This window comes from Budorcas taxicolor, chromosome 1 (assembly GCF_023091745.1).
Source record: "Budorcas taxicolor isolate Tak-1 chromosome 1, Takin1.1, whole genome shotgun sequence".
Classification (NCBI taxonomy): domain Eukaryota; kingdom Metazoa; phylum Chordata; class Mammalia; order Artiodactyla; family Bovidae; genus Budorcas; species Budorcas taxicolor.
Genome location: NC_068910.1, coordinates 53169615 through 53188092, shown reverse-complemented (window position 1 = coordinate 53188092; position 18478 = coordinate 53169615). Strand labels below are relative to the sequence as shown.

At 45.5% G+C, this 18478-nt stretch overlaps 1 protein-coding gene across 1 annotated transcript in view; it reads right to left on the bottom strand.

Annotated features, from left to right (window-relative positions):
• The window catches only part of GLB1 (galactosidase beta 1), a 97746-nt gene that overhangs the window by 61048 nt on the left and 18220 nt on the right, over window positions 1-18478 (bottom strand). The window contains exons 2-6 of the mRNA XM_052635778.1: window positions 13425-13594; window positions 11615-11765; window positions 11015-11075; window positions 9749-9843; window positions 3089-3269 (exon numbers count right to left, since the gene is read on the bottom strand). Of these exons, the coding sequence (XP_052491738.1) occupies window positions 3089-3269; window positions 9749-9843; window positions 11015-11075; window positions 11615-11765; window positions 13425-13594 (658 nt within the window). The remainder of the gene's footprint in view (window positions 1-3088; window positions 3270-9748; window positions 9844-11014; window positions 11076-11614; window positions 11766-13424; window positions 13595-18478) is intronic.

Here is an 18478-nt window from a genome sequence, read left to right as displayed (position 1 = left end):
AATTTCATTTACTTTACGGCTGTAAACTTCTCACTTTTAACTAAGCATTAGGTGGTTTCTAGATCTTTTGTTTTAAATCTTTATTGCAGTATAGTTGATTTACAATGTGGTGATAGCTTCAGGTATACAGCAAAGTGAATCAGTTATACATATATATATATCTACTCGGGTTCTTTTCTCATATAGGTCTTTACAAACGACTAAGTAGAGTTCCTGAGCTATACAGCAGGTTTTATACGTTATCTATTTAACACACAGTAGTATGTATATGTCCGGAGAAGGCGATGGCAACCCACTCCAGTGTTCTTGCCTGGAGAATCCCAGGGATGGGGGAGCCTGTGGTGGGCTGCCATCTATGGGGTCGCACAGAGTCGGACACGACTGAAGTGACTTAGCAGCAGTATGTATATGTCAGTCTCAACCTCCCAATGTATCCCTCCTCCCTGATAACCTTATCTCCCTGATAGCCTTATCCCCTGATAACCATGTTTGTTTTCTACATCTGTGACCCTATTCCTATTTTGTAAGTTCATTTATACCCCCCTTTTTTTAGATTCCACATATGAGGGACATCGTGCGCCATCTGTCTCTCTGTATCTGACTTACTTCACTCAGTATGACAGTCTCTGGGTTCATCCGCGTTGCTGCATATGGCTTTATCTCACTCTGGTGTGGCTAATATTCCACCGCATCTACTTTCTCCGCTCCTCTGCTGATGGACATTTAGGTTGCTTCTGTGTCCTGGCTATTGTAGACAGTGCTGCACTTCACGATGGGGGCGCAAGTATCTTCTGGAATTCTAGTTTCCTTTTGCTCTAAAACCTCAGGAGTGGGATTGCTGGATCGTATGGGGGCGCAAGTATCTTCTGGAATTCTAGTTTCCTTTTGCTCTAAAACCTCAGGAGTGGGATTGCTGGATCGTATGGGGGCGCATGTATCTTCCGGAATTCTAGTTTCCTTTTGCTCTAAAACCTCAGGAGTGGGATTGCTGGATCGTATGGGGGCGCAAGTATCTTCCGGAATTCTAGTTTCCTTTTGCTCTAAAACCTCAGGAGTGGGATTGCTGGATCGTATGGTAGTTTTGGTTTTTAAGGAACCTCTATACTGTTCTCCATAATGGCTGTTACCGACTTACATTCCCACCAACAGTCTAAGAGGATTCCCTTTGCTCCACACCTTCTCAGCATCTACTGCTTGTAAATTTTTAGATGATGGCCACTTTGATTGGTGTGAGGTGATACTTCATGGTAGTTTTGACGTACATTTCTGTAATTATTAATATTAGTGCTGTTGAACCTCTTTTCATGTGCTTTTGACCATTTGTATGTCCTCTTTGGAAAGATGTCTATTTAGATCTCTTCTCCATTTCTTAATTGGGTTACTTGGTGGGTTTTTTTGTTTTTTTTTTTTTTGGCTTCCAGATCTTGAAACCTGCTCTCAAGAGCCTCTCCTGGTATCTGACCCCAGGCATTGCCCCTCTCACACTCCAGGAAATGAAGCTGCCACCATCCCCCCTGCCCCAGGCACACTGGCCTTGAGTGTCTGTCCTTGAACCCACAGCGGTAGCAACCATGCTATCACCCCACATACAAATAACACTTACAACTAACTTGTGATAATCCTCAATTTGTTCCACCCAGCAGAAAAATACTGTGCTTTTTCATTGCTGTGTTAGGAAATGTGCCAAAGCAGGAGGAAACCAGCATGCCACTTCCTGTTCAGCTCTTTGTAGATGACTTAACTTCATCACCAAGTGATCTGAGCAATGTACCATGTTTCTAGAAACACTCAGGAGCCAGTTATCTCTTTGTTCATAGTGGAGAAGAATTTCTTTAAAAATGCAACTTCAGTCAACATCCTTCTCTACAGAAGGCAATGCTGGACGTGTGTCTCCTCCCTCAGACAGGACAACAGCGGGGTCTTTACGCTACTTGAAGAGCTGGTCTTTTGGGCGAGTGGGATAACGTTTTATTTTGAAATCATTCCAAATTTATAGGAAAACTGTGAGAATAATACAAACAACTTATTTTCTCCTTCACCCAGGTTCCCCAACTGTTAGCATTTTACCACATCATTGGTTTTTCCCTCTCTATATAAATATGCACATTTTTTTTTCTGAGTCATTTGAGAATAAGTTGAGACAGGATGGTCCTTTACCCCTAAATACTTCAGCATGTATCCCCTAAAGAGCAAGAGCATTCTTTAAATAAATACAATACAATGATTAAAAAAAAATGGGAAATTAACATGGAATACCATTATCTAAAATAGAATACCATTATCTAATAGAATACCATTATCTAAAGCCTTTATTCAAAGATTTCAACCGTCTCAATAATGTCCTTCATAATAACAACAACCAAAACAAACAGAAAAAAAAGTCCAGGACCCTTTTCAGGATCACACTGCACTTAGCCGCGATGCCTTTTATAAAAGCCGCTCTCAACCCACGAGAAGGTCTCCTAATGTCGTTGCGCCCCGAGCACCCCAACCGTGCTTTCATGTGCAGAACCTCGGTGGCTCATGCAGCACAAATGCGTCAGGAAAGACGATTCTTTGCAGCATCAACCAAACCACCTCCGGCCCATCACAGTTCCCAGTGTTATGAGTTATACAGAAAGAAGACGGAAGTGCCAGGCATGTTCTCTGCACTCCAGAGCTGACCTCAGCGTTCACAGTGGCCTCAACCCGGCCCAAGCACCCAGCCATGACTTGGCGGGATGGAGGCGGTAAGGGGGCAGGTGCAGAGAAGAATAGCACATCCCAGACACAGCCTGAAAGGTGGAGCTCTTCCAGCTAGGGGAACCCCTGGCAGCAGCCCCTAAGAAAACAGGACTCCAGGCTGCAGCCAGCTCTGCCAGGGCTGGAAACACAGCTTGTGTCCTAAGGGCCAACTCAGCTGACATCAAACCATCTGTGCCACCAAGGGGTGCTTTATCAGGTATTCTATTTTACCATTACAAATAAAGGAAAATTTGGGAAATCCTATTCAATATGCCCATGCCACTTAAACAATAGCTGCTTAGAGCAACTGACTGAGTAAAAGGCCCAGATCTGCCCGCTGAGCTGGGTTTCTGCAGACACCAACCTGCACTGAAGTCCACGGTGGTGTAGAGCCCCTGGAGCGCCCCGCACTGCAGGAACTTCTCATTCACCCCGTCCGTGGTGAACAGAAGCACGTCCTCACCCAGGTGGTCGTGGAAACGCTTCTGCAGGAAACGCAAGTAGTCGTAATCACAGGAATAGTAGCTGCCATATTCATTTTCAACCTGCAAGTTTAAAAAAGAGGAGGGGAAAGAAATCAAGACTCCAACGTTCTAAGGCAAACTGTTGTTTGGAGAAACTCCCCAAGCCTCTCTGAGATGATGACGCTTAGTGGTCCCCTCCCCCTAAATATCTCCTACACTTGATCCTCAAAACTCATTTTCCAAAGAGCAACTCAGCATAAAAACCTAAGCCTGTGAGTCACAAGTAAGACCCAATGCAGCCAAATGAATAAATCAATAAATATTTAAAAAAATCTTAGAGCTATAGAGTTTAATGAAGGAAGCATGATGCTAAAAAAAATACACATAATACAACTTCCCAAACAGAAAATCCAAACCAATTAAAACCAAACTGTAAGTGTGGGTGTGAGGATAGTTGGTTGGTAGAAGTGTAAAAAAAAAGCACGAAGCTGATGGTCATGAAAGTCAGGACAGTGAGAAAAAGCAGAGCACGATCAGGAAGCTTCTAGGGTCCTGGTCACAGACCATTTCCCATCCTGGGTGGTCATTCTGTGGCTGTTCTCTCCACAGTGCTTCATTCACTGCACATTCATGTGTGTGTGTTACAGCTCACAAGTTTACCAAAATTTAAAAATTGCCCAAACATAAAAATTTCAACTGGCATACAACACAAAACAAACTTCTGTGATAGAAGGAATACGTTGTCTTTGAATATGAGCACAGGAAACCGAACGCCCCCCCAAGAAGGGATACTTAGGGAGTTTGGGATTAGCACGTATGCACTACTATATTTAAAATGGATAACCAAGAAAGACCTGCTGTACAGCACAGGGAAGTCTGCTCAGTGTTATGTGGCAGCCTGGCTGGCAGGGGAGAATGGATCCATGTATATCTCAGTCCCTTTGCTGAGCATCTGAAACTATCACAACATTGCTAGTAATTGTTAGAAACTCCAATACAAAATATAAAGTTAAAAGAAAAAGAAACCGTGAGCCCCCGGAAAACAGGTGTCCAGCCTGAGGGAAGCTGGGAGGCAAGGTACATTCCCCCTCATTTTCTTTTTCCTCCTTTTAATTAAGAGCTATTTACAGGGACATCCCTGGTGGTCCCGTGCTGAAGACTCTGTGCTCCCAACGCAGGGGGCACAGGTTCAATCCCTGGTCGGGGAACTAAGATCCCACAGGCTGCACAACACAGCCAAAAAGGAAAAAAAACAGGTACTTATATGGCTGTGTCTTCCTTCATCATCTGGCTGCCAAGAAGTTCAGAGCTAACTTTAAGGTCAGCTCTAGCAACAAAGTGGGCTCACAGCCTCTGCACTCTGAGTTCTTTTCTGGCCACGCCCAAGCTGACATTGTTGATCTTCACTTACTTTTTCAAGCCTCGTTTATCCATTAACATCACTATATTACAGTAAAATATAGGAGGGTATTTTAAACAGGATTGTAATTCATGCATACACATAATTTGGTTTGCTTTTTAGAGAAAGAGAGAAAAGCTCCACATTGGCAAGACAGCTCAGCGCTGCGGTCGCAGGCACAGACATCAAAGGCCCAAGAGTCCTCGTGCAAATCTCAGCTCTGCCTCTTCTCATCCATGTGGCTCCACGTGTAAACTGTCTCTGTCTGTCAGAGGTGAGTGTGCCTTCCCCACTGGGCTGCACGAGGAGTCCCTGAGCCGATACATGGCCCCTGGCATCTTGTGAGGGCTCAAAATGCTGGCAACAAAGCGTATATTCAAGTTCTCTATCATTGCCAAGGAGGAGAGAGGAGAGGCGGGGCAGGTGAGAGGAGAAACATACAGAAAAGGGCTTGAAAGACACACAGAAGAAGTCGAAGTGAGATTTCGAGGAACACTGATTTTTCTAGAGCAGGAGTTTGCTAACTTCATCAGTTAAGGGCCAGACAGTGAACACCAGGGGCTTTGGGGCCGTACTCGTGGTGCCCGGGAACCCTAGACAATGCATGAATGGCCGTGTGCCAATGGCACTGATTTACCGCAGTGGGCAGGGGGCCCCTACTGCAGCTCGCAGATACTTGCTCCAGGATAGTTATCTCACCCTGTAAGCTCCTAAGTCCCCTACATACGAACCTTCAAGTTGTGAACTATCACAGATGTGAATGTGCCCAGAGAAAGGATGAAGAGAAGCAAGAGGAAGAGGAAGAAACTGAAGGACCGAAAAGATTCACAATGCAGGGAAATGGCAAGGGGATTTGCTTTATTTGAGGAGCCACTGTCTGTTAGGTTTTGACGCATGGGACCCAAATGTAGAACAGTTCACAAAGACTGCAGGAGCTGTTCAGAATGCAATCCAGGGCTACCATTGTCATTTATGACGAGAAAAAAAGAGCAACGACCTAGATATCATTGGATCATTTCCCAAGAGGGTAGACAGAATTGTTTGACAAACCTAGACAGTGTTGAAAGGCAGAGATATTCCTTTGCTGACAAAGGTTTGTATAGTCAAAGTTATGGTTTTTTCCAGTAGTCATGTACAGATGTGAGAGTTGGACCATAAAGAAGGCTGAGCACCAAAGAACTGATGCTTTCAAACTGTGATCCTGAAGAAGACTCTTGAGAGTCCCTTGGACAGCAAGAAGATCAAACCAGTCAATCCTAAAGGAAATCAACCCAGAATATTCACTGGAAGCACTGAGGCTGAAACTAAAGCTCCAACACTTTGGCCACCTGATGCAAAGAGCCGACTTACTGGAAAAGGTCCTGATACTGGAAAAGATTGAAGGCAGGAGGAGAAGGAGGCGACAGAGGAGGAGATCGTTGGGTGGCATCACCAACACAATGGACATGAATTTGAGCAAATTCCAAGAGATGGTGAAAGACAGGGAACCTGGAGTGCTGCAGTCTATGGGGTCACAGAGAGTCGGACATGACTGAGCAACTGAACAATAACAGACAGAATTGATCCAGCAAGGAACCAGAACCTCTACCGTCAACATCAGGCGTGGATGCAATCAAAGCCTGTACTCTGCCCCGTTGCCGACGATTCTTCAGCTCTACCGTCTCCAACCTCGTCTCCCTCCTCCAGTCAGTTGCTCTTCTTGCCTGTTCGCTTGATGCCAACCCCCGTGTCCCAGTTGTTGCACTGTACTGTAAGATTAAAAATGTCTTCTTTTTTGTGTGTTTTTTTTTTTAATGTAGTATTTGTGTGGAAAGTATTATAAACTTCTTATAGTACAGCACCATATAGCCAATTGTGTTAGTTGGGTACTTGGGCTAACTTTGTTGGACTTAGGAACAAATGAGACTTAGGAACGTGCTCTTGGAATGAACCTCGTTCATACATAGGGGATTTACTGTAAAGCAACAAAGATGTTTTCAGTTGTTGACCTTCCAAAACAACAGGTGTAAACAGGGGATCCCTCATGACGAGTGCCCCACAAATTAGGTTGTAGGGTAGAAGGCCCCCATTCCTGATTACCAAGGGGCAAAAGGATTAGCTGGGATTTGAGCAGACAGAGAGATGTGGGGAGAAGAAAGAGGAGGGAACTGAGTCCCCTGGCAGGACCCACAGTTAAGTTCATGTCACCTGAGGTTGCCAGGGATGGATACAGGAGGAAACACGCCCACCGTCCACCCCTCTATATCAGTCAACTTTGCTCTCCTGTGCAGAGTTCGTATCTGAAGACATTTTTAAAGTGAGAGTGAAAGTGTCAGTCACTCAGTCGTGTCCAGCTCTGTGCTACTCCAGGGACTGTGGCCCGCCAGGCTCCTCTGTCCGTGGAATTCTCCAGGCAAGAATACTGGAGTGGACTGCCATTCCCTTCTCCAGGGATGACATTTTAGTGGCTTTCAATAACCAAAAGATACAGAAAACTTGTGAGTGAAAATTGAAAGTGATTTAGGGGGGACTTCCCTGGGGGTCCGGTGGCTAATACCCCTTGCTCCCAATGCAGGAGGCCTGGGTGTGTGATCCCTGCTCAGGGAACTAGATCCCATATGCCCCAACGAAGAGTTAGCATGCTGCAACTGAAGATCCTGCAGGGTGCAACTAAGACCCAGTACAACCCAGTAAATACATAATTTTTTTTTTAAGTGACTTAGAAGCAAAGGGCTTTCCAGGTGGCTTAATGGTAAAGAATATGCCTGTCAATGCTGGAGACGCAAGAGACGTTTGATCTCTGGGTTGGGAAGATCCCCTGGAGGAGGAAATGGCTACCTACTCCAGTCTTCTTGCCTGGGGAATCCCATGGACAGAGGAACCTGGTGGGCTACAGTCCATGGGGTCACAAAGAGTCAGACGTGCCTGAGCAACTAAACAACAATAACAACAAACTGAAAAACAGTGGAAACTGAGGAGAACCTGAGGTCACGAGGAAGGAGGAAGATGCAGCTAGGCAGACACATCCAGCTTCAGCCTTGAAATCGTCATATAGGAAAACGGGCTCCGATAAGCTTCACTGTGTCCACTGTCTCCCCATCTATCTGCCAGGAAGTGATGGGACCGGATGCCATGAGCTTCGTTTTCTGAATGTTGAGCTCTAAGACAACTTTTTCACTCTCCTCTTTCACTTTCATCAAGAGGCTTTTTAGTTCCTCTTCACTTTCTGCCATAAGGGTGGTGTCATCTGCATATCTGAGGTTATTGATATTTCTCCCTGCAATCTTGATTCCAGCTTGTGCTTCTTCCAGCCCAGCGTTTCTCATGATGTACTCTGCATAGAAGTTAAATAAGCAGGGTGACAATATACAGCCTTGACGTACTCCTTTGCCTATTTGGATCCAGTCTGTTGTTCCATGTCCAGTTCTAACTGTTGCTTCCTGACCTGCATACAGGTTTCTCAAGACCCAGGTTAGGTGGTCTGGTATTCTCATCTGCAGATGGTGACTGCAGCCATGAAATTAAAAGACACTTACTCCTTGGAAGGAAAGTTACGACCAACCTAGATAGCATATTAAAAAGCAGAGACATTACTTTGCCAACAAAGGTCTATCTAGTCAAGGCTATGGTTTTTCCAGTGGTCATGTATGGATGTGAGAGTTGGACTGTGAAGAAAGCTGAGCGCCGAAGAATTGATGCTTTTGAACTGTGGTGTTGGAGAAGACTCTTGAGAGTCCCCTGGACTGCAAGGAGATCCAACCAGTCCATCCTAAAGGAAATCAGTCCTGGGTATTCATTGGAAGGGCTGATGCTGAAGCTGAAACTCCAGTACTTTGGCCACCTGATGTGAAGAGTTGACTCATTGGAAAAGACTCTGATGCTGGGAGGGATTGGGGGCAGGAGCAGAAAGGGTCGACAGAGGATGAGATGGCTGGATGGCATCACCGACTCGATGGACATGGATTTGAGTGAACTCCAGGAGTTGGTGATAGACAAGGAGGCCTGGCGTGCTGCAATTCATAGGGTTGCAAAGAGCTGGACACAAGTGAGCGACTGATCTGAACTGAACTGAAGCTTAACTGGTACAGACTCAGGACAGGTGGGGGGCAATGAATGCTACCAGCAGTACATCCCTCTGGGAATAGCAGCCTGGCCTTTCTCCACCACGCAATGTCAGAACAGGCACCCTGGTCAGCCCAGCCCTCTTGTTGCAACCTACATATTTATTTGTTAGGTTTTTTGGGGGGAGGGGGGCTATCCCACACAGCTTGTGGGATCTTAGTTCCCTGACCAGGGGGTGAACCCAGGCCACAGCAGTGACAGTGCAGAGTCCTAACCACTGGACCGCCACGAAGCCCCTTACAGCCTGTATCTTAAGTGCACAGAAGTGGCCAGGCTCCCTCCCCACAATGACCATCCCTGCAGACAGTGAACAGTGCGGGTCCCAAGTGCTGGCCCACATTCCCCTAGGGAGAGCTGCACACATCCCATGCTGGTCCGGGACACAGCCAGTTTTACATAACATACTCTCTGCAATAAGAGAACCCTTGCAAAATGACCAACAAACATGGTTTTGTTTGACTTAAGTCATTTCACAAACATCGAAAATCACTGCAGGTCACGTGAACTGATCTTTCTCTTGGGACACCCTTGCCATATGACACAATCCTCCTTCTACCAGTCACTGCAAGAGAAAAACACATGGAAGAAGGAAGGTGAGCGCAGGAAGTGGGAGAGAAAAACACAGCGGCCCCAGCTCACCGCATCCTCTTTCCACACCCATGGGAACCGACGACCGAGGCGATACAGACACCAAAGTGGGCATTCAAAAATGGTAAAGCCCCCTCAAAATGCAATTCAAATCAAAGTACCGTCTGTGGCATTGCCTCTTAGAGAAGGACATAGGAGGATAAACAGCAAGGACCTGGGCTGTAGAGCCCAGGGAACTATATTCAACATCTTGTAATAACCTATAATGGAAAAGAATTTATATCCGTATATAAAACCGAATGATGTTGCCGGACACCTGAAACTTACACAACATAACAAATCAACTACACTTCAGTTCTAAAAATTAAAAAAGAAAGAAAGAAATAGTCACACGCGGCTCCCGTCTGCTTCACTCCCATATACTGTGTGGATAAATGGAAACCCCCCCTACCAGCCCGGGTTCCATGATTACCTGCACTGTTATAATCGGGCCTCCGTTCTTATAGAGGAGGGGCCTCATCTTGGGCAGAAGGACCCCCAGCCACTTGTCCACAGCCGCAAGGTAATCTGGAAAACAACCAGGTTTAACACCATCACACACCTTTTTTCTACAAAGAGGCACCATGCACCCTATTATCCTGGGGCTGGCAGCAGAGATCGAACAGACTGATTCAACCACTACCTTCTGAAACAGGGGTGTCACGTGCACTACAAGTCTGATAAAAGCTGTCCTGCCTGGAGTTGTCTGCTCAGCGGGGCCTTCGGAGGACCAGTGTGCCTGGTATCGGCCCCTGCTGCTAGGGCCACAAGCCTGCGGCACAGGAGACATCTGCCTGAACGACTGAGTGACGGGTCCTTCTCTGTCACAGCTGAGTTTAAAAAAAATTAAGTTCTAATCAACTATACATTTACACTGTCAAATGGGGATAAGTAAGCAGTTCACAAAGTTGCTATAAGTATTAAATGAGACAGTACGTGGGAAAACACTAATAATATACTAACAGTGTAAAACGTGCGCGTAGTACACTAAGAAAAGCCACACAGAGCATAATGTACTAGCCTTTTATACAGCAAATTTAATCATTGTCAGCTGCTCTTATGACCAGCTTCATCCCCAAGAGAAATGAAGTCTTCAGAAGACAGAAATGCAGCTAAGAACTCTACTCAGTACCCTGCAATGACCTACATGGAAAAAGAATCTCAAAAATATGCATAACTGATTCACGGTGCTGTACACACCACACTGTAAGTCAACTATACGCCCGCAAAAAATAAATACAGCAAATCAGGACCTGCAGACTGATCAGGGTTTATAGCTAGATAAGGGAAAAACCTATCACTCACAGATCACTCTGTAAAAGTAGGTGAAGAGAGATCCAGGGACACCACCACAGAAACTACATCTGCCCTTCTGGTTAGCTGGGAGTCATCCCCCATCAAGTCGCAGACTGAGAATGGAGGGAGAGAAAGCATTAACGTCAATCAGTCAGCCGCAAATGGGGCCCAGTGCTAATTCAAAGAGTTACCAAGGGATCGACAAGATCTCGTCGAGGTGTTCAAACAATCCTTTCCGACACACTCAGTGTCTGGTGGAGAATGATGGACACCCACACTTTTACTAAACTCTCAGAAGCATTCACCCAGGAGTATCCCAGCCTTTGAAATATTGTATCTGACCCTTTGGATATAAAGTATCTGAACTTTCTTAAATTCTCTTACAACATCTCTAACAGCTCACCTGGATCTGAAGAACGGAGAACAATAGATTTTTTCTCCAATAGCCAAGCAGGTAATCCTCCCTAGGATGGGGAAACAGCAAACAAATTTAAAAAAAGAAACCACTTTAAGGTCTTAGGGGAGATAGAAATTATTACTACTACTAGCAGTGAGAGTAAAGGAGAAATGTGTCATGGAGAATGGGTATTTGAGCTAGGCTTTCTGGTTTGTAACTTTCAGGGCAATTAGAGATTGTAAACATAATAAAAAATAAGATCACTCTGCATGAATGCAATGTTTTGAGAATCAAAGATTTTTCTATAGATTACTGCACTGAACCTCATATCTACCCTGTGGGGCAGACAGAGGCCACTTCATGAACTGCTTTTAACAGATGACACTGACTTCTGTCTGTGACCACAAAGAGGAGGACCCATGCCTTCTCACCCCTCCCTGCTCCTCTCTGCCTGGCCACTACCTAAGGTAAAAGACACCTGGGCTTTCTTAGCTACAGGCCCATGCTATCTGGAATGAGACTTTTCCACACCGCTTTCATTCCTTTTCCCCCAGAGCCCCATCTGTCCACACACCAGGCAGACAAGGCCAGGTTAGCCACACTCACCATGTCCCACTCTGCACAGATGTAGGGTCCAGGCCTCAGGATGACCAGCAGTCCCAGCTCATGTGCCAGCTGAATGAAATGTTCCACATCATGGTCCCCGGAGAAATTGTACCGTCCAGGCTGCAGCTCATGGAAGTTCCAGGCCACGTACCTGTCAAAGACGCACAGAGCCCCTTCCTGAAAACAGCTCAAAATTCCAGGTGTCCCATACACATTTCTGAACCACTCTGTATAACTATAAACCCACAGGACACACACAGACATCCTCTTGAGAAAAAACTCTTGTTTTGAGTTTTCATGGCAGCTACGCAGATAATCAAACTTGTGGGGACACTTTTAAATGTCTGCTCCACAAAGGATGCCCATTTCTATTTAATGCTTGATTAAAAAAAAAAACTATATATATATATATATATATATATATATGGAGTTCCCTGGTGGCCTAGTGGTTAGGATTCCGGGCTTTCACTGACAGGGCTGGGGTTCCATATCTGGTTGGGGAACTGAGATCCTGCAAGCCACAAGGCGTGGCCAAAACACAAAAAATACATAGTTACATTGACGCAAACTTCTACTGTGTAAAAATTATATATGCCTGTGTAAGGCTTAGGAAAAATTCAAGTATCTGTGTTAAGGTCAGAAGCGATATACTTACTTTTTGAAAGATGTTTTTCAATAAAAATGGAAGAGCCTCCAAACCCTGTGTCCTCCTAACCAGAAATTTTATCAGGAATATCCTGAACGAGGTAAAGTAACAAAAACTCTGACCAGCTCCCCTGGCTGCCTGCAGCAAGGGACACAGATTTAAACACGAAGCTACCCACTGCCATCACAAAGGTCTCTCTGCTGACCCCTAACTTATGGTTTCAGGGTTTCAGGGTTCCCTGGAGCCATTTTGGTCTCCCAGAACTTAGTTTAGTTTTAAAACTTTAATTTTAGGGCTAAAACTACAGACAGGCGCCAGTGGTCCGACAACCAGAAGAATGAGTGGGATTCTCCCTAACCATCTGTCCCAGGAATCTGCTGCTGGATTTTCTCATACTTTATCTTTGAAGAGTTATCAGCAATTCACATCAGCAATGCAAAAACCAGAGTGGCCAGCCACCCCAACTTCCTTCTCAATTAGTCATTTTGAAACAAACAGAAGAGATGAGGAGAGATAGTTATTGGGGGTGATTCTGTAACCCTGGGCCATAGAATCACCCCAGCAGAACCACAAAGACACACTAGGTTTCAGGGATCTACCCAACAAGGCGTGTTCCCCTAGGAGCTGAGAGGAGCTACGGCCGCCTACAAACACCCTTATCGTTAAATCTCAGCTGGATTTCTGTCCGAAAGCACATGCCTCGGCAAATTTCAGTTTTATCGGCTACATTCGGTAATGGTGAACTTGGAGAAATGGCATCATCCATGTCATTTGTCCTGCACACAGCAAATCCTCAGTCATTGTTACTTCCCTTTGCCTTTTTAAGCTGCTATTCATTTTATGATTTCTGCTGACAAAGGTCAAGGTTGGAAGAAGTAGTTAACTGTCTAAAGAAGCGACACCCAAGCCCAAGACAAATCTCTCCCGGGACACTGTGCATGCTAAGTCATTTCAGCTGTGTCCGACTCTCTGCGATACCATGGACTGTGGCCTGCCAGGCTCCTCTGTCTATGGGATTTCCCACGCAAGACTACTCGAGTGGGACACCAGACTCTTATTCCCGTTCTGAGCAACGAAACCTCTGCACAGAGAGATACAGCTGGTCCCCCACTCCAGCTGCGGGTGTCTCTGCCTCGGAGGGGAGCCCAGTGCCCTCCTACTTACGTCTGGATGGCGTTCAGCCCAGCCATCTTCATCTTCAGCAGCCGGTCCTTCCAGTAGAAGCGGGGCACGCGGAAATAGTGGATGCTTCCCGAGATGTAGCGGAAGGGCTGGCCATCCTTGAGGAAGCGGTTACGGTGGTAGTCGATCTGGAATGTTCTCTGGGTGGCATTCTACAGAGCAAGGATTGGACCCCATGAGAACTTCCACCCTCAGAAAGCAGATGTTTACGGTGATGAGGGACCCCCTACCCATCTAGTTTGTGTACGTGCCCGGTTCTGGGCTATAAAACAGACCACGGCTGAGATAGGGCGAAGGGGACCTACATGCCAAGTTACAGAGGCTGGTGCCAACGTGACAATCAGCGGGTGAGATGCTCAAGTCACATTACCAAAGAGTCCCCCTGCTACAGGGGGCTCCTCTCATACCCAGGGTACTGCAGCGGCAACACACACGTGCATGCACACACACGCACACACATACGGCCTCCCCCCGCCCCCTGTGGCCGCACCCTGCTGGAGCCCTGCATTTCCCTCAGCAGGAACGTCACTGTGCTCAGAGCAACGGACCAGAAGTCCGAAGCCCTGAAACCTCTTCCTAGCTGCTGCTCTGAGTCCCGCCATGACCGAGCATCCTTCTCTAACCCTCTGTCTCTCCATCCATAAAAATGCAGGATGCCAGACTAAATGAACTCGAAGGCAATATCCGCGACCCAGTTTGTGAATCGTGAACTCAATCTGGGTGATCAGAACTTTTTTAAATGAAAGAGAATAGGAAAAAGAAAGAAAAAAAAATTCAATGTTACACATAGTAAAGACAAGCGTTATTTAAAAAATTGTATTTTATTGAAGTAGTTGATTTACAATGTTGTACTAATCTTTGCTGTAGAGCAAAGTGATTCAGATATACCTATATATACATCTTTTTTCATATTCTTTTCCATTATGATTTATCACAGGATATTGAGCATAGTTCCCGGTGGTATACAGCAGGACCTTGTTGTCTCTGCACTCTCTTTATGATAGTTTGTATCTGCTGACCCCAAACTCCCAATCCATCCGTCCCTCCCCCAACCCCCTTCTCCTTGGCAACCACAAGTCTCTTCTCTATAAAGACAAGTGTTATTTTATGAAACTTTAGTTATATAGGCATATATAGATTTGCATATGGATGTATATCTCTGTGGTGTTGCAATGTAAGTTGTACTTCTAGAATCAAATCAAATTTCAAGAAACACTGTTTGGGGATCACTTCAGAAGGCGAAATGCTAGGAGTTGAAAGTGAAGACCTCAAAGGGGAGGCCAACTTTTAGGTAAAATAGAGCACTGCCCTCTGGTGGACGGAAAAAGGCACCAACAGACCCCATGTAGCAACAGGACCAGGGTTACAAATTGTTGTTCAGTGGCTAAGTCATGTCCAACTCTTTTTCGATGCTCTGGACTGTACAACCCACCAGGCTCCTCTACCCATGGGATCTTCCCAGGCAAGAATATTGGAGTGGGCTGCCATTTCCTTCTCTAGGGGACCTTCCCGACCCAAGGCTACAAGAAAACATTTAATTAGTGTCCTCCGTTGTTAACAATGGTCGTGGTTTTTCTAGTAGTCATGTACAGATGTGAGAGCCGGACCATAAAGAAAGCTGAGCACCAAAGAACTGATGCTGTTGAGCTGTGGAGCTGGAGAAGACTCTTGAGAGTCCCTTGGGCAGCAAGGAGATCAAATCAGTCAATCCTAAAGGAAATCAACCCTGCATATTCACTGGAAGGACTGATGCTGAAGCTGAAGCTCCAATACTTTGGCCACTTGATTTGAAGAACTGACTCATTGGAAAGGAGACCCTGACATTGGGAAAGATTGAGGGCAGGAGGAGAAGGGGGCGACAGAGGATGAGATGGTTGGATGGCATCATCACCTCAATGGACATGAGTTTGAGCAAACTCAGGGAGACAGCGAAGGATAGGGAAGCCTGGCGTGCTACAGTTCACGAGTCGGACACAACTTAGCAACTGAACAACAAGTGTTGGTAAAATTTCTTGTGCATCTTTAGCCATTTTTTTAAATCTTTTTTTCATAGCATCATAACAGTCCATGAAACTTTTGAGTGTTGCATCTGGAAACAACCATGAGAGCAGAGGTCCTAGATCCCACTTGGCTTGAAATCCAACTAGAGGGTTAAAGTCCTGTGACTGTGGGACTTCCCTGGGGTCCAGCGGTGAAGACTCTGCACTTCCACTGCAGGGTGCATGGATGTGATCCCTGGTTGGGGAACTAAGATCCCGCTTGCTGCAGGCATGGCAAAAAAAAAAAAAAAGTGACTAAAAGTTAAACAATTCAGAGACTGCTAAGGGACAACTGGAAAGCTTTACTAACCAAAAATAGACAAAAAACTAATTTAAGAATCATTTTTTCAAATGCCAGAGTGTCAATATCCCTTTATTCTTTCAGTAAGCAATGCTTTAATCGCCATTCAAAAACCAGAAACTAACAAAAATATAAGAATTATTTCCTATACCATGTGGCCCAATGGATGATTTTGAAAACATCTCAAAACACGTATACGAATAAATATCAAATAAAGGTTTCCTACAAGTTCTGTGAGTTCAAAGGCAGCTCAGAGGTTGGGGAAATTCTTTAGACCGATAGAAAGGGAGGGAGCGACTTCGGAAAGAACTGGGAAGAGGAAAGGGTTGTCTAAAGGCTGCTGGTTGGGGATTTCCTGGCTGTCCAGTGATTAGGAGTCTGTTCACAGCTGAGGATGCAGGTTCAATTTCTGGTTGGGGAACTAAGATCCCACAAATCTCCTTGTCTAAGAGAACTAGTTCAGAGAAGTAGGAAATGAGCTTAGAGAGAAGTGATCTGGGCAGAAGGTGAAATCTGGCTTAATCCCACAGAACAGAGCAGCACCACCATCTCTGCATTCAAACAACCTCAAAATACAGCCCAAACATCAACCTAATAACTACTTATAAAAATTACAAACACCTACTATGTGTTGAGTAATAACAGGGGAACCACACAGATGCAGCCGCAGCCCACGTGAAGCTTCTGTCTAGCGAGGAAGAAACCCAAGAATCAACACGAGTCTTAGATGATTAAATTCTGATTAACCACCAGATTGTATACCTTAAACATACACAGTTATCCAATTATATCAAGTACTGCTGGGGGACGGGACAAGAGCAGAAGACGGCAACAGTAATAAACAGCTTGTAACCGAGGCCTGGGGGACAAAGAATTTTCCAGAGGAAGGAACGCCTCAAATTGTGATTCTCAACCTTGGCTGCACAACAGAATCACCTGCCGAAGCTTTTACAAATAGCAAAGTCAAGCCTCATTGCTCAGACATGCGGATGTTAATTGATCTTGGGTGGAGTCCAGGCCTTGGCATTTCTTAACACTGCCCACATGATGTAACATACAGTCAGCGCTGAGAATGCCTGGTTTAAGCTGAGCCCCAGGATGAAGAAGAGTTAGCCAAGGAGAGGTGCAAGGCAGGCAGCAGAAACTGGGAGCCCTGACGGAGAGGGTGCGGCACTCGGGCAGGGCGTGGTGCAACCACACAGATAAAGCAGAGTGACAGCCGAAACTGGGAGACGGGAGAGGCCAGACCGAATGAGCTCTGACGTCCCATCCAAGGGCCTGGACTTTGTGCCGAGAGCCACAGAGAGCACCTTGAACAGAAGACTGATAGGATCAGACGTGTGGGGTTTGCAAATATTTGGCACTCTGCTCTTTTCCTGAAATAGCAATCAAGGAAGCAGAGTTGTGGACCCTGGTGGCGGTAGCGAGGGGTCAGGTGGGCAGGAAGTGGACCCCACAGAACTCATGGGTTTGACCCTAAGCCAGAGGCTCCCCCTGGTTCTGGGCAGAAAAAACTGAGCTTTTTCTTTGAAAAAGAGAGAGGGACTTCCCTGGTGGTCCAGTGGTTAAAACTCCACACTGCCAATGCCTGGTCGGGGAACTAAGATCCCACATGCCACGCAAAGCAGCCAAGAGATCAAAAAATATTTTTAAAAAAATTATTTTTAAAAGAGAGAAACTTAACAGCTATCATCTGGAACAAAAAGACTGCAAGGATATTAACACTTATGAGTTCATAATGATTCACAGAGGGGGAAAAAAGAATTCACCAGTCACTTTTGGAGACTGCGAGAGTACCAACTCATTACTCCAAAAATGACAAGCAAAGGGAAAAAGCCAAGCAGGTTATTTCCCTTTTCACAGAAAAAATATATTTCAGGGTAACCAAGAAGTTGACAATGGAGAATTCTTCACAGAATTCTAGCTAATAAATGGCGACAGAATAACAGAATCTGAAAAACATCCTTTCCTAACCTTGAGTGAAATAATAGACTTAAGCTGTAATCATCGGTTCCGTTCAGTCGCTCAGTCGTGTCCAGCTCTTCGTGACCACATGGACCACAGCATGCCAGGCCTCCCTGTCCATCACCAACTACTGGAGTTTACTCATACTCATCTCCAGTGAGTTGGTGATACCATCCAACCATCTTATCCTCTGTCGTCCCCTTCTCCTCCCGCCTTCAATCTTTCCCAGCATCAGGGTCTTTTCAAATGAATCAGCTCTTCACATCAGGTGGCCAAAGTATTGGAGTTTCAGCTTCAACATGTCTTTCCAATGAAGAGTCAGGGCTGATCTCTCTCAGAATGTACTGGTTTGATCTCCTTGCAGTCCAAGGGACTTGAGTCTTCTCCACACCACAGTTCAAAACATCAATTCTTTGGCACTCAGCTTTCTTTATAGTCCAACTCTCACATCCATACATGACCAGTGGAAAAACCACAGCCTTGACTAGATGGACCTTTGCTGGTAATCATCAGTGTATGCTAAAACCATCATCAAGGTTGAAGGAATCTTATAAAGGAGGGATCAGGCAGATGTGATCCCTCTGTTCATGTCAACCTCATAAAAGTGGAACAAGCAGACATGACTCTCACGTTGTGATTCAGGAAGATGTACATAATCTCAACTGAACTGAATCTAATTCTAACACGAGGAAGTCAGAAGCCAGATCCAACATGTGGGACATTTTAAAGTC